This window comes from Adiantum capillus-veneris, chromosome 4 (assembly GCF_014529385.1).
Source record: "Adiantum capillus-veneris isolate H3 chromosome 4, ASM1452938v2, whole genome shotgun sequence".
Classification (NCBI taxonomy): domain Eukaryota; kingdom Viridiplantae; phylum Streptophyta; class Polypodiopsida; order Polypodiales; family Pteridaceae; genus Adiantum; species Adiantum capillus-veneris.
This window is the reverse complement of record NC_140934.1, coordinates 157,540,211-157,568,096: the sequence shown is the minus strand read 5'-3', so window position 1 is coordinate 157,568,096 and position 27,886 is coordinate 157,540,211. Positions and strand designations below refer to the sequence as shown.

The following is a 27,886-nucleotide window of genomic DNA, read 5'->3' as shown; positions in this document are numbered from 1 at the left end:
GATCACCAAATCACATTCAATTTTACTTAAAAAGATCAATAAAAAACGCTAAAGTTTCAACCATGAAACCTCAATGCTCGTACAAGCACAAATCCCAATCAAAACCCAAACCTCTTTCATGGAATCATATATCCTCGCCCCCAACTACATAGTCATAACTTCAAATAGTTGAAAGGAATACACGAGCTTCCACCTTCACGGAAACCCTTCACTACCTCACAAGCTCAGATACAAGATTGCGAAGAGACGGGATTGCACTACACATAGATTGAGCAACCATGGAAGGAATTGCACAATAGCTGGAAATTGTAGATTTTTTCACTTAGAAGCGGCCCTCTCTCTCTTCCCCATGGTATTTTCAACTGACGTGTCAATTTTTGGGCCATTTTGCCACTGTGGACCAAAACTAGGCCATTTTTAATTTATTTTTATGTGAAAAATCCCTAACCGAGTCAAAAAAATCCCTAAATTTGTGGGATCACTCGCATGAGCATAAAGAGCATAGATATGCACGAGTTTTCACCAATATTCCATTTTGGGTCACTTTCCATGCAATTTTGCAACGATGCCCGTTAGTTGCTATTTTTGACAGTTTTATCTTTGTAGGCAAGATGAGTATGCCACCATGAAACACTTGGAATATGTACATCATAAAACCAAATTAGGCATCTTAGCAAGTGGGAAAAACACGCAATAGCACCACATCCAGGGCCATGACTCCTTGAATAGGTATGTACATGATAGAGACCGTAGTAGCCGCTTGAGCATATATCACAATATGTACATTATTGTTTTTATTCCCATGCATCAAGAAGTGTCAAAAGTGAGGTGAATATTTTTTATTTCACATTATGTACATGCCACGACATGACATCGTTAAGGGAGGATATGGTAGTGCTTTTCGCACAAGTGAATGGACACTCTCTTTATGAGGGAAGGAGCAAGAGAAGGCTACACCCTGTGCTCAAAGAATTTCAAGATTGAAATCCTAGTTTACTTTGATGAGCGGGTTTGCTATGGGATCGAGTCAAGGGATCATCCAACTGAGCATGTTTGTTGTCAAGGTGAGTTGACTACCAGTCGAATGTTTTTCTGCCAAACAGAATGAGATGAGCCAACTTCCTTTTCAGGAAGTTGATTGGCATGTTTAAGAAGGGAGGGAAATCTCCCGAGTTCACAAAAGCTTTAACACAGTGGATAATGCATGAAGATGCAGACCTTGTGTCAAGGTGAGTTGATTACCAGCCGATTTTTTTTCGGATTTAATGCTTCTTTTAGTGCTAGGCTTCATTATGGCTGAGTCTACCCTTCGTTTCAGGAGTCATGACAGAAACTCAGTATGTTGAACTTTGTGTTGATGTTTGTTCGTGTGTGTGTGTGTTGTGTTGTGTTTGGAAGCATATTTAAGTACCTAGTATTACACCCACCATTGGGCGTTGACGACGTTAGTGGCGATGTCGTGGTATTCAGTCAATACTATGCATGATGGAGCTGATGGTTATATTGTCTTGTGGGTGACTACCATGGATCTATACCTTGCACTTTCCTTTATGGGTGAATCTAGGCTTATCCTGGATTCATCTAGGTAGGTATATATGTTTTTTCTGCCAAACAGAATGAGATGAGTCAACTTCCTTTTCAGGAGGTTGATTGGCATGTGAGATACCTCTTTTGAGCGTCTTTTTACGAGCAATGATATTTCGACACGATAATCTATATTTGAGATGTGTTCGGTAGCTCTGAGTTCTCTACTGAGAAGGGGTCTTCTGATGGTTGTAGATCATTGAGTATGCTATGAGGTTTGACTACTGAAGTAGCAAGTTATGATTGCAACATACACTTCTCCACAAGCAAGTAGAGTACTATTAGCATACCACTAGACTGAGCATGAACTATTATGTTCGTCTGTGAATGGTCGGCCAATCGTTCCAAGATAGAAAGACTAAGACTACCTTCACCATGTATGGGAGAAAATTTTGCAAGCCCGCATTGATGCTTGTAGGGTGACTATTCTTGATGACCTCCGCAAGGAATAGACGCCGATGGGCGTCAGGAAAACACTGTCGGTGGTAACAACACGGGAAGAGGTGCCGCAGTGCGCAAGGGATTTTTTGGATCAGAACAGTCGGCCTACCTTGAGCAAAGGCTCAGAACAAGAACTTTTTCTCTTGAGATGACAATCTCTGTTTGCTAAAGGAACATGTCCTCACATAAGATAAATGCTTTATGATTTGGATATGCCCTATGCGGTGGACACAAGAGGCTTAATATCCTCAAGACTACCAACGCCAGATTGTGCGCAATGGAGATATGTAGATTGATTTCTAGGAAGATTATTCTTCTTGAGTTTGTGAAGGCAGAACTAAGTTAACAGCTTCTCGAATAAGGAAACTTTCGATCTATTGGAAAGACGTGAATAACGAGTTGCCTACGTGGGGACTTTAATACAGTCCAATGAAAGATATCCTCGAGGAATTAGAGGACAGACATGAATTTCTCCTAATGGAGTTGAGTATCCCATCTACTTTTGAATCGGTAAAGTATAGAACGATAGAATTTTTGTTTAATTGAATTTTTAAGTTCTCTCTTGAGAAAGGACTATCTCCTCACCATTGAGCAAGCTTTGGAATTTTCCCTGTTTCTCCCCGGGTAGTTCAGTTGACCACTACAGTTGAGGACAACTGTTTACAAGTGAGAGAAATGTTGCTAATTGGCTCTATCTGCAGGAAATGTAATTCTAAATGAATTATTGGATTTATAAGTGAGAGGGTTCTCTTGCTTGAGACACCAAGAAAAATAATTCTAAATGAATTTCTCGAATTGTAAGTGAGGGTTTTTCTCGCTTGAGACATGCGACTGCAGATATTTCTAGTGCGTCATTTAGAGTAATTAGAGCAATGTAAATAAGAATATATGTAGGGCCACCATGCGTCACATCAGATGGGTGATCGAGAGCATTGGGAAGAAGTATTCGGCCATCCAGGAACGGACATCTCTGATGCTTTTTAGGATGGGTGACATAGAGTATCGTGAAGGAGATTGTAACGCAAGTTCGGTGAGAAAGGATTAGGTGATAGGTATTCCTGATGCGTCACATTGTGGGTGACGAAAGCATCGGAAAGAAAATATTCCATAGCCATGAGGAAATTCCGAACTGGGTTAGAATTGTACATAAGAAATTAGCAAGCACTTGAATGAATATGGGTTTAGAGGAAACTTTGAGGAAATACAGATGCTTTCTGAGAAAGCGGGTTTGGAAAGGAGATGTCACAAACTGCTTACGTGTCAAGCCACTGAAGGTCTTAGCCAACCTGCAGGTCCCGGCCGATGGGGCCTAAAACCTAGAAGCAACAAAAGGTTGTTCTCACCAACTTACAGATCCTCGCTGAGTGGGCCAGTTATTAAATATCTTCCAACTTATGGGATCGCGTCCGATGGGGCCTAGTTTCCTAAGAATAAAGCAAGACCCACACACTCACAAAAACTATGGCGTAAAATGATGACGTGGCAGCAATATAGACTTCATAATTTAGTTTTACATGTTGACGTGGCACTTTGCGGATGTGGCAGATTGAACAGACAGGTCCACGTTTTGCGCTGTTGGTTGTTGATGTGGTAGATTTTACGAACAACCCTATGAGCGCTAGCTTTTGGGAGATCAGATGCTTTTAGACTGTATGCTTTTAGATTGTATGCTTTTTATGCTCTACTTTTGGATGGGCCTAGGGCCTTTAAATACAAAGGCTAGGCTCTATTCTCATGGGAGCTATTGCAGAGCAGAGCCATCGACCTTGTTATGAGTTGAAGCAATATAAAGAAATACCGAAAGGGACGCTAGGATTTGGGGCCAGTGCTCTCTTGGGGTGGAACTCTGTCACTCCGCGTCTCATGTGTCATGCATCTCTTTCAGATCAGTTGTTATTGAAGTGTTGAAAAGTTGCTCCGTCTGTTCTTCAAGGGTGGCACGTGGTGCCCTCTCGTTACATCGATATGAGAGCTCCAGTCGTGTGCTTTTCTAAAAGCATACCGATCTTACCAAAGAACGTATAGAGCACAATGGCGTTTATGGACTCGGCAGAGTACCTACAGTTTCTTCTCGACGAGCTTCGCGTCATACTTTCGCGGCATCCTCAGTAGAATCTCGTCATGCTGCAAAGTTTCCAACAGTTTCTGAACTACAAGTTAACCCCTTTGATGCCCGAGGTGGTATCCCCTCCTCCGGCACCAAGGGGAGTTTTTAGGAACATGGTGAAGTCATTTGACCTTGGTCTTGTGAAACCCCCTCTGCCACCACCACCGCCACTTGGGTACAATGGTTGGAGCTCGTATGGATATCCTTTTTATCCATATCTGGGGTTTGCGCCTAACCAATCAAAGGATTTCAAGGATGGTGGTGCGACAACAAATTTTTTAACCTTTTTTGGAGTGAAAGATGGAAGAAAGCTGTAACATTCAATGGCCTAAAAACTTGTGTGTAGCGGAAATTAGCATGAACATAGTGGGCATTTCATTAGAATAGATTCCTAATGAGAATTACAAGAGTGCTTGGGTGGAGAGAGCAACAAAAAGCATAACACCTAGTTAGATATCATCAACAATACTTTCAAAAGAGAGAGAAATTAAGCTATTGACAATAGTTGAGGACCGGATTTGCATGGAGCCGGTCCCCCCTCCAAAAGGCTTTGTATTATGGTTTCTCCCATCAAGAGAGACATTGTACAATACAATTCTTTGTGTTCCTTCAAGACTAGCTAGTGCAATGAAGATGAAAGCTTCATGCACTTAGCAAAACACTTAGCAAACACAACTTTAGTTATCCCCGTTCTCAGACCCAAGACCTCACACACCTTCGAAGATGGTGAGAGCTAGCAGGGTATGAGAGTAGATTGAGAGGAAGAAAGAGTATCTTACGAGAAAGATGTACATCTCCTCACATAATCACTCATATTAGCATAGCTTAGCTTAGTAATTAGCTTGGTAGAGGAGATGAGCATGCATTGAAGCTTGGCTCTTGGTTGGATTTGCATCCACATGCCAAGAGTGTGTTTATGTAGGCTTCTATCTCACAAGCTTGGAGTAGGTGATGAGCTCTCCATTAAAGCTTGGGAAGAGATAGTCTTCTCTTTCTTCACACATGAGATTGTGTGAGTGTGTGTGTGATAATGCCTTGCAAAAATCAGCCCCCTCTCTCTCTTGGGCGAGCCCTCTTGCTAATTGCTCTTGCAGGCTCCCCATTGGACCTCCCCAAGTCAAGCCAATGGCTATTAAGCAACATAAGTGATAGCCTTCTGACATGTGTCCCCCTTTCCCCTTTTGTGAGAGCTTTAGGTAATTTAATAATTAAACTAAACTCTCATTGGACCCCTTTGCCTCCTGGCCAATAGGAATCAGGCAAGCCATTGGGCTCCTGAATGCTCATTGGACCCCTTGGGAGATTGTCCAATAGTCTTCTAGGAGACTTAATTCTCATTGGTTCTTTTATTAAGTGTTTTTAAATTAATTAAACTAGATTTACTCTAGCCTAATTCTCATTGGTCCACCTCCAAGGCCATCCAATAGGAATTGGGCACACCTTGTGGGCATCTGGGCTAGGTAGCTGACATGTGTCCCTAATTCCCTTTGTGTAAAGGGAGCCTGTGTGTGTGTGTGACTTTCTCTCTCATCCCCTAGAAGAAGGGCTCGCCCCCTCCCATGTAGGGATATGCAAAGACTTTTTAGTTACACACAAAGCATCCAATTTCCCCTAGGGTTGACCTTTGAACACAACCTTTGAATTTTGGAACCTTAGCATTTTGGAAGTCTTAATTGGCTGAACCTTAGGGTCTTTTTAGCCCATTGTTGCACATGGCTCTTTTGCAGATGGCCCCCCCCTTTGGATCCCTACTGTGGCCGGTCTGCTAGCTCAACCAATATTCTAGCTTTTTCTCCCCTGGCACTTCCCCACATTAAATGATCAGTTTAATATGAGAAAATCATTTAGGAGAATTAGATATTGATTATTATGACATTACCTCTCTTTTGAAATCATGGTCGTCCTCGACTATGGTGTAGAGAAGATAAAGCATATTGATGAGTCCTTTTCTTAGCGGGTAGAGGATCCCTATGTTACCCTACGACATCATTCCACAATGGATGACTAGTCCATTTGGCGCTTGAGAGCCTGAGGCTGCCGCAAGCATGTTTGCACATTAGTCCTATCAGTCTTCCATAGTAGAGTGACAAGCTCTACTTGGTGTTTGGGAGACGTCGTCTCCGCAAACTTGATCTAAGCATGCATACTACTTCATTTTTGTGCACAATAAAGAAAAAGAGAGTCTTATAAGACAAGAAAACTTTGTTCAGTTTTAACATTTTGTACATTTGCTTACTCTTGGAAAGCATTGTAAGCATTGACAAGGTTTAGGTTATCCTTTAATTGTATGCCTTGCATCCATCTAGCATCTTCAAAAGGATAATTCTTAAACTTAATAAGATATCGTCGGATAGTCTTACCGCCTCTTAGTACCTTGTCTTCATGTCGGAGAATGGACTCGGGCTGCAGCACCTCCTCTTGGTCCTCGATCTCCGGTGGGTCTTCAATAGTTGGTTCTTGAGGTGGCTCTCCTTTGTAAGGCTTTAATAGGCTCACATGGAAAGCATTGTGTATGAGCCAATGATTGGGCAACTTGAGTTGATAGGCCATCTCATTGATTGGCCTAAGAATCTGGAAGGGACCATAGTACCTTTTTGCTAGTTTAGCATAGTACTTTTGGTGGCCCGTAGGATTCTTGCCCGTCGTGTGCCTTAATCGAGCCTTGGGAAACTTTAACAAGACCCAATCGTTTTCTTTAAAGGCTTGGGCTCTTCTGTGCTTGTCAGCAGCAGCCTTTTGCCTTTGCTGTGAGATAGAGATAGCATCCTTAATCTTTTGAAAAGATTCTTGTAGGTCTCGGCTATACTCATCTGCAGCGAAGATCTTCCCATGTACTTTAAGTAGCAAGGGACTTTTTGATCTTCCCTCAATTACCTCGAAAGGTGCTTTTCCTGTGGAAGTATGTACAGTGTTATTGTAAGCATACTCCACTAAGGGTAAGTACTTCTCCTATTGGGATCTTTGATCTACTTCCGTTACATAGGCTTTTAGTAGATCGAGAATAGTTAGGTTAGCTATTTCACTTTGGCCATCCGTTTGTGGATGATAGGTCGAAGAGAAGTTTAGCCTTGTCCCTAAATTCTCAAAGAGACCCTTCCAGAAATTACTGGTTATTCTAGGATCTCTATCCGACACTATGGACATTGGCAAGCCATGGTACTTGAAAATTTGTGAAATGAAGAGGGTTGCCATTTGATGGGCTTTGATATTCTTTTTGACAGGTATAAAATGAGCTTGTTTACTGAACCTGTCTACTATCGTCCATATTCCCGTATTCCCATGGATAGACTTAGGCAATCCAAAGATAAAATCCATGGATATGCTCTCCCATGGTGAATGAGGGATTGACAAGGATTGAAGCAATCCAAGTTGCTTCCCTCTATCAAATTTTGTCTTTTGGCATACCACACATTTAGAAACATACTCTTGTATGTTTACTTTCATGGTAGGCCAATAGAAATATGTTTCAATTCCCTTTAAGGTAGACTGAATCCCCCTATGCCCTGCATAAGGTGGAGCATGAGATTCATACATTACTTTCTCACGTAGTGAGTTAGTAACACATAGTCTATTGCCATAGAGAAGATAACCATCTTGTAAAGTAAATGGTTCTTCTTTCTTCCCTAATGCAAGGGCTGAAATCACATCTCTATAATCGGGATCAATAGCGTACTCATCTATCATTGAAGATAGATCATTGTGAGTGGCTATGGAAACCGCATTCACTCTCGGTCGTCTTGAGAGTGCATCAGCTACTTGATTATGCTTGCCAGCAATGTGAGCAATATGAAAATGAAATTGCGAAAGAAAATTTGTCCACCTCATTTGTTTGTCGGAGAGCTTGGTCTGCGTCATGAAGTACTTAAGACTTTGGTGATCCGTTCGCAGAATGAAAGGAGTCCCCAATAAATAGTGCTTCCATGAGTTTAAGGCATGTAGAACTGCAAGGAGTTCCTTTTCGTATATGCCTAGAGCTTGCTCAACAGGGTCGAGCCTTCGACTCTCATAGCCTATGGCGTGCCCTTCTTGGAGCAAAACAGCTGCAAGGCAATCACCACAAGCATCACATTGGACCTCAAATGGTTTTGAGAGATCCGGTAGTGTAAGCACAGGTTGAGAGAGAAGCTTTTCGAAAGCGTTGTTCTCCTTAGCAGACCATGTATACCTAACGCTTTTCTTTGTTAGGTCATGTAATGGTCCCGCAATTTGTGAGAACTTTTCTATGAAGCGTCTATAGTATGCACACATACCTGTAAAGATTCTTAGTTCATGAAGATTCCTTGGTTTAGGCCATCCTTTTATTACCTCTAACTTTGATGGATCCATTTGGATGCCATCTTGAGAGATAATGTGACCTAAATACTGAATCTCTTGCAAGAAAAATTCACTTTTCTTTCGATTAACATAAAGTTTATTCTCTCTCAAAACTTGAAATATTACCTGGAGGTGTTGCTTGTGTTCGTCTAATGAATTAGAGTAGATGATAATATCATCAAAGAACACTCCAGTGAAGGTTAGATGAGGCTTGAACAGCTTCTCCATCAAGCGGTTGAATGTGGCTGGTGCATTGGTCAAGCCAAAAGGCATGACAATGTATTCGTAAAGACCAAAAATGCGGTCTTTACAATGTCTTGATCAACTATCCTTATTTGATGATAGCCACTTTTTAGGTCAATCCTACTGAAGTAGGTCGATCCTTGTAGCTTATCAAATAGGTCTTCTACCCGTGGAGCGGGAAACCTATTTTTGATAGTGATCCTATTTAGTGCTCTATAGTCGACACACATACGATATGTGCCGTCTTTCTTTTGCACTAATAGCACAGGTGAGCAAAATGGAGATGAGCTAGGCCTAACCATGTCCTTCTCAACTAACTTATGCACTTGCCGCATAATCTCCTCTTGTTGAGCTTGAGGAACTCTATAAGGAGGTTTGTTAGGCGGTGAACTTCCTGGAAGAAGTTCAATTGCATGGTCATCATTACCTCGTTTAGGAGGTAGCTCACAAGGGATGTCGTCAATAAAAACATCTTGAAACCATAGTAGCAGGGAATGGCCATTTTCAGGTCCCTGTTCCCCATTCCCATCCCAATTTCCTGTTCCGAATCCTCGTTCCGTGTTTCAAACGTGAGTATCCGAAACAGGGAATGGCATATCATGCATGTTGCCGTTCCCCGTTCCTCGTTCCGATTTCCTGTTCCGGGTAACTATGCTTGAAACCCCTTGAGAAAATTGGATAACTCTAATTCCTTTTGGTTGCTTTTATTTTCTTTTGCTAAAGCATTAGGTTCATTTTGAGAATCTTTAACAAAAATCAGGTACACGGAAATAGAGCTCTTTATTGACTTGTTGAAAGCTGGTGTATGTACAATGGGAATAGTGTTGCCCATTTCCTTAGCATCTATATACATGTCTTTTTCCCTGAACTTAAAGGAGATTCTCCTTTCAGGAAATTTAACATCGGCAGCCAGGCGGTCAAACTATGGTGCCCCTAGGATTACATCCTCATGCTTGAGAGGAGAGATAAAGAAGTCCTCTTTGTCCACATAGCCTTGGACACGAAGCCTCAATTTCCCGATTAAGGGAGTGACTGAAGCTTCTTGCCCCTTGAAGGCACTGTCTGCAGGTAGGACATCTCCCATCTCGTAGGATTGTATGCCTAGCTTGGTGGCCAACTCTATAGATATAAAATTGTGAGTAGAACCAGGGTCAAAGAGAATAAAAGCATCATGTTCTCTTACCTTTCCCCAAGCATGGCATAGAGGAGATCCTTTGTGATGAGTTTGGTGAGCCTCCTCCTCTTGGATTTCAACCAAGGAAGCTCTAGGAGGATCTTGGCGGTTGTTCTCTTGGGGACAAGCACGGTACGCATGCCCTTGTTCGCTGCACTTGAAACACCGGTTATCCTTGCGATAACGCTCAAGCTCTTCAGGAGAGAGTTTGTTCTTACCTTTGTAAACTCCCTTCTCTTTAGCTTTGTTGGAATTGCCCTTAGGAGACTTTTGGACATTGTCCTTCTCCTTAGGCTCATTGGAACCCTTGTTTTATGGGGGCTTATTATTTCTTTTAGCCCCCGTTTGGAAATTGATTCGCGAGGCCACCATAGTATGGTGTATTACCACCGATATGGTACGTGGCCTTTAGGAGTTGACATACTCCGCCATTTCTTCGGTTAAGCCCGCACAAAATTGTTGCTTTTGCTCTCCAAAATCCAACTTTTTGAAGACAGTGGCTTTGAGTTGTAGGTCCCAAAAGTTGTCTACATATTTGTGGATGGATTCATTGGGAGAGAGCTTTAAGCTTCGCCATTCGGTGAGTACTTTGTCTTTGGCATCAGTGGCCAAAAACTGCTTCATAATGGAAGCTCTTAAAGCTTTCCATGTTCGTGGAGCTTCACCGTTGGCTCGTAGGCTAGACCACCATTGCCTGGCGGACTTTTGAAAGTGCATAGCTACATGGCGTAGCTTAGAGGACTCCGTGAAGCCCTCATCTCCAAACGCCGCATCAAATTGCGGATAAAGGCCAAGACTTTGTCCGTAGCACCAAAGGTGCCATCGTAGGTAAGGAAAGAGATGCTCTTCCCTCCCTCTTTGAACTTCTTCAGCTTGGACGACCTGTTCCATGCGGCATAGGATTTCCTATGGCCTCTTCTTTTTGATGGTTTAAAGGTTGCACCATCACTTTCTTCAGAAGGTGAAGAATTTGAAGAAGGTGGAGAAGAGGGTGACCTCTTTCTCGCCTTTTTCTTGTCTTGATCTTCGTTGTCTTCATCATCACTTTCATAAGAGGAGGAGGATGAAGAAGATAGAGAAGAGGGTTCTCACCTTTTTCTTCTCTTGCTTTTTATCATCCCTCTTTGAATTATGGCGTGGAGAAGAGTGCGATGGTCTTCTCCGCTTTGGTGGTGATGGAGAGCGTTTAGCCCGCCGTCTTCGTGGAGCCATCTCCGTCGAGGTGGCGGGAGACTCACTTCTTTCTCATTCCTTCGGTGGAGGCTCTTGAGTTCTCCTTTGGGAAGGAGATGCATCATCAAGAAGTAAATTCTTGAGCCCTTCGTACGGATTCTCTTCTTCTTCCCGAATCGGAGAGAGACCTCTTTTGGTAGTCTCACAAGGAGGCTTTCTAGGTGTTCTCTCGTCATGGTGATGAGCTTGGAGAATCCCGTGAGCACGGAGTTGCCGTTGCACTTCGCTTTAAAGAGATGGATTGCCCATGGCTTGTTCAAGCCTAGAAACAAGGTAGTTAACAAGCATTGAAGCATCATTAGTAGCTTGCTCATGAGCAAAATCAAAGTTATCAACATTAATTTCACTCTCTTTACTATTGTCAGCCATTCTAACAACTTTTAGGTGTAAACTTTTTAGGCGTACTTTGGCACTTCAAGCCCTAGTTGCTACTCCTCTTTACCTCTTTAGAAAAAGCACTCAAGCTACTGTACCCGCAGCTTGAATACCATTAATTGCAAGGAATAGAAGAGAGGGTCGTTCAAAACCAAAACAGCACCGGCTCCTGTCAAGCTTCTAATAGCTCAATAGTGGTTAAGCCGTAGGCAAGCCCCGTAGGACTCCACTATTAAGACCATAGCTCTTGACGGTGATGCCCCGTTAACTGCACAAAGCAGGCGCACTGCAAGGCTGAAAAATCCCTATTCTACTTACTCACAGGCAATTAATAATACCAACCATTTATAGCTAGCTTGAGGACCTCCCTTCTTGAGCAAGAAAAGAGAAACCTTGTGCTCTGATACTAATGTAACATTTAATGGCCTAAAAACTTGTGTGTAGCGGAAATTAGCATGAACATAGTGGGCATTTCATTAGAATAGATTCCTAATGAGAATTACAAGAGTGCTTGGGTGGAGAGAGAAACAAAAAGCATAACACCTAGTTAGATATCATCAACAATACTTTCAAAAGAGAGAAATTAAGCTATTGACAACAGTTGAGGACCGGATTTGCATGGAGCTGGTCCCCCCTCTAAAAGGCTTTGTATTATGGTTTCTCCCATCAAGAGAGACATTGTACAATACAATCCTTTGTGTTTCTTCAAGACTAGCTTTGTGTGTGACTTTCTCTCTCATCCCCTAGAAGAAGGGCTCGCCCCCTCCCATGTAGGGATATGCAAAGACTTTTTAGTTACACACAAAGCATCCAATTTCCCCTAGGGTTGACCTTTGAACACAACCTTTGAATTTTGGAACCTTAGCATTTTGGAAGTCTTAATTGGCTGAACCTTAGGGTCTTTTTAGCCCATTGTTGCGCATGGCTCTTTTGCAGATGGCCCCCCCTTTGGATCCCTATTTTCCCTCCTTTGGATCCCTACTGTGGCCGGTCTGCTAGCTTTACCAATATTCTAGCTTTTTCTCCCTTGGCACTTCCCCACATTAAATGATTAGTTTAATATGAGAAAATCATTTAGGAGAATTAGATATTGATTATTATGACAAAAGCCTTGCAGTTTCTCTAACAACTCGACAACATCTATGCTTTGTGGAACTATACAAAAGAATCAAAGATTACTCGAGCTGCGACATTTCTCAAGGATGATGCTATGTAGTGGTGGAGTTCAAGATGTTCTTTAGCTGCGACATGTCCCAAAGATGATGCTATGCAGTGGTGGAGTTCAATCGCGACCCAACCGCATGTTCCAAGGACTTGGCAAGCTTTCGAGACAATTTTTGCACGAAGTTATATTACCTCCCTGTTTGAAGTCTAGATTTTGTCAGAACGGGGCAACTTGCACATGCTTGCCGTGGAGACCATGGAAGACTACAACCAAAGGTTTATCGGCGTCTACCTTCCGGTGTCGTTCCCCTTGGAGGACCAATGCGAGCAATATACCATCGGACCATAGTGACATAAAGTTGCATTTCGGCCCCCCGAAACGGATGAAACGTTTTGGCGAAACGAGCGAAAAGAATTGTTTTTTTTTTTGGCCCCTTTTTGACCAGTTGACCTCAAACTACCGGATCTTTTAAGCCATGTACAAAGGCCACCTCAAAAAATTGATAGTTTTTTTTTACCCGTACGCACATCTAGATTAAGTATATTCAATGTCTTGATAGGTGAATTTGTATGTATATTCAATGTATAATGATAGGTACATACATGTAAAACGAAATGTGTGTTTCGCTTTCTTTGAGCTCGGAAATGGAATGTTTCAGCAATCTCGAAACGCTGAAACACATAAAACCCCGAAACGTTTCATATCACACTGCATTGGATTGCCATCACCTTTACAAGAATATTGTTTGTCTAGACAAGTATCGACAATGCAAGAGCTTATGGACCATGCCGCGGTCGGCTACAAGCTTATGAAAGGGAAGCTAGAAACTCCGACAAACAAGAAGGCTGTTGCTTTGAACGCTTTTAAACAGGGCATACTTTCAGTTCATATAAAGAGCCTAGACATCCTCAGAGCAACTTCTAGGTCTGACAGCAGAAAAACCAGCAGGACCACCTTCGGCTAAGAGAGCTAGACCTGCCATTGGGCTTGTACCTGATATTTATGGCATTCATCTTGAAAGTTCAAATGAATTGTGTAGAGCTTATGGTAAAGTCAATGGCTTGAAAGCCTTGATCTTCTTTGACCTAGGAGCTACCGAGAATTTAATCCATCCCAAATTCCTCAAGCAGATGGATTTTGACTATGATTCACAGGGTGGAGAACTTGAAGCCGAGCTGGCCACGGGGCAAACTGAGAAAGTGGTAGCGCTCATTGGTTTTCTTCAAGTGACCATCCAAGGATACCAAGGAAAAGCCTATTTCCACATCAAGAGGTTGGGCAATTGCGATGCTCTCTTGGGCATGCCTTGGCATGACAAGAATGATGCAACATTTCAGTTTTGAAACCGTACGATCACTTTGATGTAGAAGGACAAGCCAATCGTCCTCAATTGTCCGACCAAAAACCCGAGTGAATTCTCTAATTGCTTTGTATTTAGATACTTTTGAACTTTGTTTGAGAAAGTAGTGTTTGAAATTTATTTAAAATGGATTGTATCTGTTTTAAACTTGTCTTCGACTCTGATTTTAATACTGGTTTCAATGATTTGTGAGTTACTCCCAGGAGTGCTGCCAAAGAGAATTGATGTTTGATAATGTATGAAACCTCAGAATGGCGCAGATCGGCTGTGTGGGAGCCACTTGAAAGAAACCTGAGACAACCTGGAGTAAAAATTGTTTCCTGAATAGCAAGACCCGAATCTCAAAGAATTCAAGACCCAAAGAGAATTACGCCATCAGTAAACTCGAATTGCTAAGAAGCGGAAGACCTGAAAGGTCGTCACTTGAGCAACCTCCGAATAGGCCTTCTGATGAAAGGTTACCAGATCAAAGCCAGAGACTCGGTTACAGTAGTTGGACTGATACAAGGATTGTCCAGCAAGAGGCACTTCAGAGCCTGAGGTGCCCTAGATGTGTGCAGTTCAATAGTTTGTTGATTCTTTGTAGATCCAATCATAGGTATCTATCAAAGTAGGCATTAGTTTGAGGCATCAGGATATCGAGTCTCCTCGTTTAATAGAGTTTGATTATCCATTATCCATGCGATTTCCGGGTCACTATGCTCTGGCCCGGGGACATTTCCTAATACACCCTTGAGGGATGGGCCATTATGTGTGAATATTTTCATCTTGTAGTTTTCCTCAAGGGAGGCCCGACATTTTTAGGTCCAGGGAGAGCACCTATGATCAGATACAAGCTGTAGACCCTGCATGAGCTCCCCTTGACAGAGACTACTGTCTATGATACTTTACAAGACCAAGGTCCTAAACTTCTTTTTGTGTGTGTGATACATTTCCAATCATCAAAAATATAAATGATGTTTCTATGCAATTAAGTTGATTTCGACGGTCCTCTCTCTCGCCTGCATGTTCCCTTGTCACCACACCTTCCGCTGCACTTAGACAGCCTCCACCAGTGTCCTCTCCCTTAAACCTCTCCCTTATTAAACAAGCCATCCTGGCTGTTTTCGTTATTCAGCTTTACGCTTTCCTGGTGGTTTGGCCTGTGGTTAGCCAGGAATTCAGCAGGCCTGGTCTTCTTCAGAGTGCTGCATTGCTTGGGAGACATTTTTAGGTAGTTTATGTGGTTCCCCTCGTAGATCTTGGAGTCCTTGTTACATTTTAGTCCCCGTTTACATGTACTTGTTTTTATAATCCTCAGGTTTTTACCCACAGTTCGTACCAAAATCAATTGTGTTTTATCTTGAGCTGTTTAGTCTAGAATAAACAAGATGAGTTGCGTGTCTATTCTGCAGTTTCAAGAAACCGAAAATTTCTTCTTTGTCTGTTTTCAGACTATGACACTCCACCAGACATGATTTTTAACAATCAACATCAGAACTTAAGCATGAAGGATATTCAATTTTCTGTGTCTAGTAGCCTGCACCCAGAACATGAGACAATGGGGGTGCGTCCTACCTCCTTATCAAGTATTCCTCCACCGAGGGAGAGTTTGCCAAAGTTTCAAAAGGCAGGCACTCCCATGCAAAGGATAGACAGCTATCAGCATGGGCCTTGGCCTTGGTTTAGTTCAGATCATCCCTTACCTCTGGGTCATCCTTGTCAAGGTTTCGCTCTGCCTTCTCCCCCAGCTGACAAAAAGCGAACTGGTCCTCGCCGTGAGTATTGAACTCAAGCCTTATTTCTGGTAATTGCTCTATTTTAAGGCTTGTAAGGATGTGAGAACGTTTTGGATGTCAGGGGTTTACTGATCACTCGCATATTTAGCTGATTTTTGCAGCCTGTCCAGTTTGCTACCTTCCAATCAAAAGGGCGGTTGATGCCATGCCCACTTTTAGTGCGATGGAGTCATCTCCCATTAATCAGATTTCTTATATTGAGGAGTCATCTACATTCCTCCAGGGAAAGGGGCGTGTAAGCACAAATTTTGGAGGCCATCCCTCATGGGAAGACCGCACAAAGTCGTATCAAGTACAAGGAAACATGAGCATACATTGTGGGTAGGCCCCCTGTTTTGGCAATTGCTTCTTAAACGAAGACCTTGGGAATTGAATTTTGTTTGGTGTTTGTCCTTCTAGAGCTTTTGCTATTGATGCAGTGTAATGCCCTTTCTCTTTGATATTTAGATTTGCCCAAGGAGTCAAGCCCGGTGCTGGATCAGGATTTGATATTGATGCCGCTGATCAGATAGAGATGGATAAGTGCATTGGTGTTGTGGTTGCGTCAGCTATATTTGGTATGAGTTGAAATTAAGCCTTCCTGTTTAATGTCTATATCAGCTTTACCGAGCCTTGTTTTTAAACATGACTTCATACAGGGAACTATGATCAGTTGCAGCAGCCTATCAATGTAAGCAAAGAGGCACGAAAGAGCATCTGCTTCTTTATGTTTGTAGATGCAGAGACACAACACCACTTGGATACACATGGAGGTGAGAGTGGAGTGTGGAGAGTGGTAGTGGTCCGCAATCTACCTTACTCAGATGCTCGAAGAAATGGCAAGGTAACATGTAAACAACACGCCAGTGTTTTATTATCTTCTTCTTTGACCTATGTAGATAGAAAGACTTTGGTGGTAGAAACTTTTCAAGTTGTGGTTGTCTTGCACTTGAATGTTGAAGCAATGTGTAAACACTTGTTTCCTAATGGTTGCCATGATATAAAGGCATCATAAAGTACGAAGAGTTGCTCTTGCTTTGCAACTACTGTTTTATTGTGTCTTTTACTTGTATTTTGTAAACTTTTTTGGTTCTATCAAGACACTGAAATTGTTCTATGTCTAATGCAATTCACTTCAGCGAACAACTCTCTCAATGTGAGATTAATCATCGAACTTTTTTGAATTATTATCCATTTTATTTGCTGTATCCACGCAATACAAATCATATTTTCCATTTTGTGAGCTCCTGCTTTGTCACGCATCAGAGCTTAGCTTATGAATGAATGTTAAAGCAAACATCTGTAATCTGCATGTGCCTCACTCCTTTCTGGTTTCCCTGAATGATTTATTTAATACTTTCTGTTCTTTGCATACCAACATGAACACTTTTCTGTCCATAGCAGTTGTGAGCCATATGTCTCATCCATTGCAAGTAACGCAATTGTGTCTTTTATCTGAAACAATTGATGATTTCTTGGTTTAGTGCTCTGAATGGCTGGAAAGTTTAGATGGGATTTTTATGATTTACTGTGTTGTCCTCTCATAAGAAGTCCATCCATTGTTACATTGCAGATACCAAAGTTACTCCTCCATCGTCTCTTTCCTAATTCCAGATTTTCTTTGTGGATCGATGGGAAGCTCAAGCTTGTAGTTGATCCTTACCAAATTCTTGAGAGGTATGTGTGTGTGTGTGTGTTGCATTCTTGCTTATTTGCATTTGATATTATAAAGTACCAAAACTATTCAACAGAGGGCGCCCTCTTGAATTTTTTTTGAGTGATGATTGCATGTGTTTCCAAACAAAGATTGAATAAGTTGTAATTGATGGTTATAAAGGAATCAAGCTATTGAGCATGGTTGTCATATTGCTGGGAAATTAGTGGAATTGAGCACATTCACAACAGGGAGAGAGTTTGGTGGTTACTCTCTGAAGCTTTTGCTCAAGCCTGTGCACAGTTATGAAACATAATCTCATTGGCCAACTGTCGAAACCATAGTTACTCAAAACCCCCTGAAATTCCATTTTTGTCTCGTTTCCGTTTCCATTTCCTTTTCCACTCACCCATCACTCCCTATAGCTACTGGAAACTCCCGGATACTCCAAATTTTTGCCGTTTCTGTTTCTGTTCTTGTTCTAGATTCCCCGTTATCCATAACTATGGTTGAAAACTTGTCCGATCAAGTTCTAAACTTAGGACACTCCATCCTCCTGTGAGAGAATGCTGTAAAACAGTGGCCTGTTAGTGCATGAAGACCAAATCAAAGGTGAGTATATGGATGTCTGTCAATGACTTAACTTGTAAAATATTGGCTTGTTACTCCATGTAGAACAAATTAAAGGTGAGTATATGGATGTCTGTCAATACTTCACTTATTTTTTCTTAGTGAAGTGGAACAAGTGATAGCTCTAACTCATTATCTGGATATTGATATAAGCTAGGAGCTGTCAATGACTTCACTTATCCATTTGTAGCGAATGCTGTGAAATTGTCTTAGTCCAAGTTACCTAAAGCAAAAGTGAATTTCTGGATGTTGTCGACTGATCCATTCTTTGGTAGGGGGAGCGATTGATAGAGGTTTTGCTAAGAATTAGTTATCTGGAATATCGACGTTAAATAGGAACTTACATTTGAGAGTTGTAGTCTGAACAAAGGCTTGATGCAGGTCAGATTATTCATTATTGATGCAGAACCAAGTTCCAACCCAATCAAAACGTTGTCCATATATAGATTGTAGGCAAGTGGTTTGTTGGTTGTAAGAGTACATTAGTCTAATGATGATATGTTGGTTATTAGAGTAGTTTGTGGCGATTTTACCTTCATTTCTTGCTTGTAATGTGGGGTGTTAGAGTAGTATCTTGCTTCAATGATTTGCAGATTATTTGTTCCTCTAAATTTGAAAAAGATTGCTTGCAATGGATTACATAACCTCTTTAACTCGTAAATTCTACTCTATAAACTTGGTTTTGAAACATAGAATTTAGGCTCCAGGTCTCCGGAGGATGATATTAGTAGATGCATCTCTCTGGATAAGCGTGATGGATTGAGGTCTATATGTTTCTAAATTACTTTTGAACATTTCTTAATGTGTTCTGTAATGGACAATTTTTTACATTGCCACGTATTTTGACCGACCTTATAATCAAACCATACAATACTACGTTCCTTATGTACCAAATGCATATTGTACACTACGTATGGCTCCACCTTGGGTGATATGTAAGTGTGGGAGCAGGGCATTTGTTACTTGGGGCGCCTAATCAACCAAAGGATTTTAAAGATGGCGGCAGGACAGTAAAATTTTTCACCTTTTCTGGGGTGGAAGATGGGAAGAAAGCACTACAGTTCCTATAGCAATTCGACTTGGGGAACTATATAGAAGAATCCAAGATTTCTCGAGTAGCGGGATTTCTAAAAGAAAATGCTATGCAGTGGTGGAGTTCAATCGCGACACAGCCGCATGCTCCAAGGACGTGGCAAGCTTTCAAGACAATATTTGCACGCAGTCATGTTTATCTCTTTGACGTCCAGATCTTGTCAGAATGGGGTAACTTGAAAATGCTTGCCACAGAGACCATGGACGACTACAACCAAAGGTTTCTTGATGTCTTACCTTCCGGTATCCTACTTTAAGTTCATTCCCTTGGAGGACTAGTGCGAGTGATACACCATTGGACTACCATCACCATTGCAGGAATATTGTTTGTCGAAGCAAGTCTCAACCATGTAAGAACTTATGGACCATGCCACAGTCGCCTACAAACTGATGAAAGGAAAGTTGGAGTTTGCCACAAAAGCAACTCTGGTAACTAACTAGAATTCATGGCAACAACGAACAAATCCTTGGGAGTCTCGTGAAACCCAACCTCAAAGGCCTTGTTTTACACGTCGTCAATGAGAAAGAGAAACCATGTTACAAGGAGGCCAATGCTTCGAATGTTTTCAAACAGGGCACACATTCAATACATGTCCTCAGCAAGCGTTGACATCTTTAGAGAAACCTTCCACTCCGACGGTAGACAGATCCCCAAGGCCACCTCTGGCTAAGAGAGTTAGACCCGCTATTGGACTAGTACCTGATATTTATGGCATAAACCTCAAGAGTACAAATGATTATGTAGAGCTTATGGCAAAGTCAACGGCTTAAGAGTCTCAATCTTCTTTGACCTCAGAGCCACAGAGTTCATCCATCTATCCAAAATTCTTGAAGCTGATTGACTTTGATTATAATACAGAGGGACGAGAAGTTGAAGCTGAGTTAGCCACCTGTCAGACCCAGAAGGTGGTACCTCTCATTGGTGTCTTCCTGTGACCATACAAGGATACCATGGAAAAGCCGATTTCCACATCGTGAAGCTAGAAAATTGCGACGTTCTTTTGGGCATGCTTTGACATGACAAGAATGACGCGACAATCTAGATCTAGAACTATACCATTACCCTGATGCAGAAGGACAAGTGAGTCGTCCTTAAAGTTCAGCTGTCCGAACAAAAACGTTAACCAGTTTTCTAGATGTTTTGTAGTTAGATACTTTTGAACTCTGTTTGAGAAAGTACTGTTTGCAATCTGTTTGAAATGGATAGTAAACCTGTCTTGGTGCCGATTTGAATTGTTTGACTTTGATTTTAATACTGGTTTCAATGCTTGGTGATTTGCTCCTGGGTGGAGTAGTGAGAAATGTTGTTTTGGTATTATCTGAAACTCGGATCGAGGCATATGGGATGTTTGGGGATCGTTTTGTTGTATGCTTGAAAACCTCGAAACGACGCAGACAGGATGTTTGGGGAGCAATTCGTTGTATGCTTGAAAACCTCGGAACGAGGCAGATAGAAGGTCTGGGGAGCGATTTGTTGTACGCTGGAAAACCTACAATCAATGCAGACGGGATGTCTCGGGAGCGTTTGGTTGTATGCTTGAAACCTCCAAACGACGCAGGCTGTGGTCTGGGGAGCGTTTGGTTGTAGCAGTCCTTTGAGCTCATGGCCCGGACCTTTTAGGTTATTTGTGGGGGGAGTGATGAGGTAGTCGTTGAGTAGCTTCATACCGCAATCCGTCTGCCTCGAGGAAGTGCTTAGCAGCGTTGTTTTTTGTGTCTTGTAACATGCATATGTGAGCATTTGGCCAACCACTGAATATTCCTAATTGGGTAAGATTTGGGTATGTAATTATTAGTGCATCAAGACATCTGTTACAGATTAGCACGATCTGGGTGTGATGCCTAATTTTGCTACGTCGGAATATCAAGAGTTCCGATCTCCTTCCATTAGTTAATGAAATTGCCCATTGGGCTACAAACCACCTCTACTAGAGATGGCTACATCAAAAGCATGGGGAGACTCTCCCAGTGAGTAAACAAAATATGTACAATGGGCTAAATCACAAAATGGGAGGAGGAAAGAGCCACGGGTGGCCGGTAGTGCCATCTGGGAGCACCCTGGACCATGGTGAAGAAAGGTCCTGGGCGCTAGAGTCGGAGGAAAGCCTCTCTGTGCTCCCGCATGCGGTGGGACTGGGCGAGCCTTGAAGATGCGGAAGCAACGGCCCCCCAAATGAATCAGAGTGTCGGGCCACAGACGAGCTCCCAACACACCTTTCTCACTGCACCACTCCTTGGAAGGTTGAAGTGTAGGTTGACCCCCCTAGATCACTATCATCCTGTTGGTGGAGGCTAGCTCAAAATGGAGCGCAGGGCCCGTGAGGGTTGACCAGGCTACAACACCCCAAGTGTACTGTCAAGTTGTGGAAAGAAGTGGCATCAGTTGAAGTACTCGAAGCTAAACCTGTTGTGCCATGGGGCAGTCCCACAGACAGTGACGTTGACTCTGCAAAGGATGGTCACAAGTTGCACAGGCTGTTGACAAGCCACTATGTACTAGCTAGCTTCCCACTGCCGTAGCTCTGCGTGCAACTAGCCATTGGAACAAAGTGACTCGCGTCGGCTATCTGGAGTCCCACAACCGCTCCCAAAAACCTGACAAGAACTGAACTGTGAGACCCTCCTCTTGCCAATGAAGTGCTGCAGCAGGATGCGCCTCTCTACGTGCTGCTAATATGTGGCGTCCCAATCGAACAGTGTACTGATAGAAGGGGATCCCAGGGTGATCAACATGTCAAAGGTGGCAATAGAAGATGCAATGAGGACAAGACCTGGCTCGTGATCCAGTGGGTACCTCGACTCCGATCTAGAACACTTGCAATGCCAAACACATAAACAAGGCACACCTGTGGAGAAGAGAGATCACATAGGTAGAATGAGGCAGGACATCTGAGAATGTGTGTGTGTGAGAGAGAGAGAGAGAGAGAGAGAGAGAGAGAGAGAGAGAGAGAGAGAGAGAGAGAGAGAGAGAGAGAGAGAGATCTGGGAAAGGCTCTCCATTCTGATAATAATGTGCTGATACAAGTGACCAAGGGTGGTCTGGCATAGAACTGACATACCAATGGATAGACCGGAGGACACACACAATTGCAACTGCTACTGACTCTGCCAACTGCTCGTGCGTAGAGACCACTGTCACTGTCTCCACATGGGCTGTACCGAGTTGCATCTCCTCTCGGCAACAGGATGGATCTGGAGAGAGAGGAATCAAGGCTCAAGGCTGCCGTCGTATGGCTGCCCTCTAGAGGGAGAAGGAATCCTCTGCTCTCCTAGGCCAGCGTTAGAGATGCATTGCCTCTGCATGAGATCGTCCACCATAGGGATGCCCTAAGGAGAAAACGCTAGGAACTAATACCTACTGTCCATGATGTGCTGCCCAAGGAAAACGCTGGGGCTGAACTGATGTGCGGGAAAGCGCCGGGCAGATCCAAGCCAAAAATGCTGGCTGATGATCAGCCTAGCGTTTTTGCAACTTGCAGATCACCTAGCGTTTTGCAGATTCCCGACGACAAAACATCCATTTGCATCAGCGTTTTGCATTTTCAGCAGTTAGATTCCGCACTCGCAGCCCCCAAACCTCGCAGATCTCACCTTTCCGCAGCAGATCCTCACCCCGCATAGTCAGATCAGCAAGCGTTTGCAGATTCAACCTGCTATTCGCAGATTTTAGCATCTGCGTTTTCAGCGCATCGTCATCGCATCGTCGTCATCACCGTTGTCACTGACATAGAGTCGGAATTCAGCAGATACCAGATTTGCAGATTTGAGCCCCTAGCGTTTTCAGCCCGCGTCACGTCGACATCGTCGGCAAGACCATTGCATCAGACCATTGTAGAGATTTGTGCAATCAATAGTAGACCACTCTCGCCATAGAGAGGGGGGGGCTTCGGAGGAGGGTTTGACAATTTTTATGGTGTCTTCTCTCTCTATCTTTGAGTCTCAGCAACTCATTCACAGTGTTTACCACTTGGTTGTGATCATTTGCACCATCTCACTAAAGGAACGGAAGGCTCTCCCTTCCGCAAGTAAAAGGAACCCTTGAGCACAGTTCAGAGCACTCATCGTGAACAAAGTTCAACATTCACGTCCGCTGCACCTTACACTCCTCGAGCCCCACGACCTTGGTAAATGGGGGAAAATAGGGAATAGGTGTGAAGAGGGCATTGGATGCACATAGGCTCAGGGGGGCGAAAAATATGCCAGGGTTGGGGAATGGTATTCCCAGCCTGCAGGACAACTAGAGACCATGGAACCAAGCCAAAACCCGAGCTAAACATGGCTAGACATGACCCAACATGAGAGAACAACCTCACATTGGCCGGGCACAGCCACAAAACAACCCTCACTCCCTGATCTGCTCGTGGGAGATACCGGAGCTACCATCGGACAGGAATATGAACTCTAACACAGCTAAGGGGAAGGGGTCTTTCCGAAACCACTCTCTAGGGTCCCATTCAACTTGTGCCAGAGGGCAGCTCTCCCAAGCCAAAAGCCGTCAGTGGCCTGTCTCAAGATTTGTTGGGTCAGGATAAATGGCACAAGTCCTCCCACAAATGCCAACTACATGTATCCTCTGAAATCAGCACTCTGCTACCTGTGGAGCCTCTACTAAGACTCTCTATAGGCGACCCTCTCCCTGGATCTCAAAGAACATGGGGGGTACGGACTCTGAGCAAGCACGGTTTGCGATGAGGACCTCCAGTTGCGTGAAGGCCCCTATCCATCTGAGCCACTCAATTGGTAAAGCCTTTGTAACAGTGTAATGTCCTAGCACATGCTCTGCACCCCTCTCATGTCTCGTAGGCTGTAGCTGGATGTTTGTGCCTTCTCAAGAAACCGTGAAAACTGAAGCCACTCACCGAGAGTGTGGGTTGGGCCCTCTGCCATGGGACCCCAAGAAACATGAGGCCTACTACCAACCAGGTGGCCTCTCTGAGTGCGAACCATGGGGTTCCAAACAAGGGGCTGTCTCAAGTGCTCCTCTGTGCAGGTGGGCTTGTGTTGCACCAAGCCACTCCTCAGCTGCTCCCAAGACCAAAGCAGGCATGTAGCAAACCGATCCTCCAACCTCTTGGTACCTGCTCAGACCAACTCTGCGCATCTCTATGAAGATCCACCCGATGGAAGGGCTCCAAGGGCCTCTTGCATGAGGGACTTGAGCTCGAAGTAGGTGAAGCAACAACTCCTTCCAGGGCTCCTCCCCTGGAAGCAATCCTTTGACAACAAACTTCCCCAGAAGAGCTTTGCTTTGTTGTGCTAGGTTTATGATCCCCAGCCCCCCCTGAGAACATGGTAAGGTGATGACCTGTGAAACCGGCCCATAGGGCAGTAGACTTTAGCTTTCACCCCATTCTTTACTTGATAAACTTTACTTGACTTTACGACATAGAGGAAAACTTCACGAATAAACCCGTGACTGGAATTAACAATTCAAACAAAGCACGGCTTGGCAGCTTGAGTGCTACCAAGCAGACAACGACACCTTGTAGGCCCCAAAGACTGACGCCCCTTTCGGTATTTCTTTATTATTATAAAACTTGGGAGAAAACCTGCAAGTTCCTACGAGCTGTCCCGCTTTTACCGGGATGAAAATGGCTTACTCTTGCCCGATTTTGGCAGCATAACTGTAGTAGGAGGACAAAATCCCCATGCCAAAGGTGACTTTCCCGGCGCATACAGACACTTCCCCCAACCTGGCTAGAATCTGCAGCACGCTGAATTCTCTGTTTTCTGCCCCGAAAATGCACCAGATCACCTTTACAAAGATCCATTGCTTCCTCGAAGCTCATAGGGCTATTAGGGATTAATTGGGTGAAAACCCTAAACCTGCAAAAATACATAGAAGGCTGTATCTTTCTGTCTTGGGCTCTGTTTCATGTGCCGGTCGCATCCGTAGCACTCCCGCACCTGTAGGGCTTCTCGCCCTTTGAATTGGACGAGATTTCTCATGTGAAATCTCTCCGAATTCACCTGTACGTGCGGGGGATTAGCAATTAGCTAATCTAGTAGCTGGACAAGAGGCTCTTGCCTCGGCATACGAGCATGAACCCACACAACTGTACATACAGATGGAAGCCCTCAACTGGGGCATTACAATTCTGTATTCAAATGGGGGGAGAGGTGTGCGAGAGCGGAATCATCGCGCTACATAAGACAAGGGAGAATGGAAGCTTTCCTTTAAAGCTGTGATCACCTGCACCCACTACTCACACACATTGTAGTTCATTTATGAAGTCAAATCAGCTCCTCTCAATTTGGATGCTCCCTCTTCATGCTAGAGTGGGAAAATTGCATCTGCACCACCAAGTGTCCACTTTGCCTCTTTTGAGTTGATTCCTAGTACCCACCAATTTATTAAGTGTAGCGAGGGGCCTAAATGACTTTGAACTGAGCCTAGACACCCTTTTACTACTCGGATTCCAGTGCCGACTGGCTTGACCATCTCGTGGCGATCTGCCCTTCCGGATTGTAGGTGAAACTCTCGGTCGTCGGCTGTTTCGCACTGGCCACACAATGTCCAACCATTTGTGACTTGAAAAAGAGGGTCCCAAAAATTAAATAAAAATGAAGGGGAAAAAGCCAACAACTAAGGTTAGTCGTTGCCACAGCCTCATGACATACCCCCCTCTTGAAAACGCAAATGTCCTCCATTGCATGCTAGATATACATGCCATAGATGCTTTAGTGTGATCGGCACCCTTTCATTATCACATGTATCTGCAATAGAGCAGTGTCCATTCTATTGCACTGAATCCATATGTAGATTTGATGTGCTTGCTCCATCATTACCCCTCTTTCAAACACGTTGGGTTGGGGCATACAGAGGCTATAACCCAAAGGCCTCAAGGTAAAGCTGCAATACATTGAGTGACTCCAAAAGTTCACACTCTTCCATCCATTTTGCATCCATAGGTGGATAGTTCTTGAACTTCACCAAATAGCGTCTTGCAACCCGTCCCTTAACGTTTCTTTCCTTATGTGCCAAAATCTGCCAGGTACCAAGGTCTATAAAGTTCCTCAACTTCTGGCTGATCTTCATTTTTGACATATCTTCTGGCACATCACCCACGAAGGGTCTTAGAAGACTCACGTGAAACGCATTATGAATCGTGCAAGTATCATGCAATTTCAGCCTATATGCAACATCGTTGATCTTATCAAGTACTTGAAAAGCCCATAGTAACGCATGTTGAGCTTCGGAAACAACCTTTCCTTGCCCTTCATCTTCTTTAACCTTGCCTTTTCAAATTGTAAAAGTACCCAATCACCAGGTGAAAACAACAGTTCACGATGGTGACGATCCGCAGCCCTTTTTTGCTTTGCTTGAGTCTTCTCCAAGGCAAGCTTGATCTCCTTATACATTTCATCCATGTTCTCTATATATCGATCTGCCTCAAAAATCTTGTCCTTTGTGTGCAAAATGGGAGGAACCTTTTTGCCACCCTCAACAATCTCAAAAGATGCTTTGCCAGTTGACGAATGCACCGTATTGTTGTACGCATACGCGTCTAGTTGCCCAGTCATATACCCTTGACCTTGTGGAGCATTCAAATCAACAAAAAGGTACAGACAAGGGTGGCCGTGAACTCTCGCCAACCTCGAACACTAGAGGAATAGCCTGTCTGTCTTGTGTAGAGGAACCCTCTTCCTTGGCGTCATTCGTCTTGTTAGCCATAGTGTAATTTCAAGTTCCCGCGCTCTGTCTTTGGCGCAAATCAACCAAGGGTCACTCTTTAACGAAAAAATGATTCTGTCTTGGCGACGGAACCATGAAACCGGCCCGTAGGGCGGTAGACTTTAGCTTTCACCTGATTCTTTACTCGATAAACTTTACTTGTCTTTACGACATAGAGGAAAACTTCATGAATAAACCTGTGACTGGAATTGACACTTCAAACAAAGCACAGCTTGGCAGCTAGAGTGCTACCAAGCAGACAACGACACCTTATAGGCCCCAAAGACTGGCACCCCTTTCGGTATTTCTTTATTATTATAAAACTTGGGAGAAAACCTGCAAGTTCCTACGAGCTGTCCCGCTTTTACCGGGCTGAAAATGGCATACTCTAGCCCGATTTCGGCAGCATAACCGTAGTAGGAGGCTTCACAAACAAAATCCCCATGGCAAAGGTGTCTTTCCCGGTGCATACAAACACTTTCCCAAACTTGGCGAGAATCTGCAACACGCTGAGTTCTCTGGTTTCTGCCCCGAAAATGCTCCAGATCACTTGTACAAAGATCCCATCGCTTCCCCAAAGCTCCTGGGGTATTAGGGATCAATTAGGGTCAAAACTCTAAACTTGCAAAAATAAACATAAGGCTGTATTTTATTGTTTATGGCTACTCGCCCTTTGAATCAGACGAGATTTCTCGCGTGAAATCTCTCCGAATTCACCTATACGTACGGGGGACTAGCAAATAGCTAATCCAGTACCTGGACAAGAGGCTCTTGCCTCGGCATACGGCATGAGCCCACACAACTGCACATATGGATGGAAACCCTCAAGCGGGCCATTGCGATTCTATATTTAAAGGGGGAGAGAGGTGCGCGAGAGCGGAATCATCGCGCTACATAAGACAAGGGAGAATGCAAGCTTTTCTTTAAAGCTGTGATCACTTGCACCCACTACTCACACACACTGTAGTTCACTTATGAAGTCAAATCAGCCCTTCTCTCAATTTGGGCTCTCCCTCTTCATGCTGAACTCGGAAAATTGCATCTGCAACCACCAAGTGTCCACTTAGCCTCTTTTTTGTTAA

At 43.6% G+C, this 27,886-nt stretch overlaps 1 protein-coding gene across 1 annotated transcript in view; it reads left to right on the top strand.

Annotated features, from left to right (window-relative positions):
- The window catches only part of LOC147460207 (putative hexosyltransferase MUCI70), a 63,506-nt gene that overhangs the window by 17,138 nt on the left and 18,482 nt on the right, over window positions 1-27,886 (top strand). The window contains exons 2-6 of the mRNA XM_086511300.1: window positions 15,430-15,753; window positions 15,876-16,095; window positions 16,222-16,331; window positions 16,413-16,597; window positions 17,327-17,430. Coding sequence (XP_086367426.1) covers window positions 15,430-15,753; window positions 15,876-16,095; window positions 16,222-16,331; window positions 16,413-16,597; window positions 17,327-17,430 — 943 coding nt within the window. The remainder of the gene's footprint in view (window positions 1-15,429; window positions 15,754-15,875; window positions 16,096-16,221; window positions 16,332-16,412; window positions 16,598-17,326; window positions 17,431-27,886) is intronic.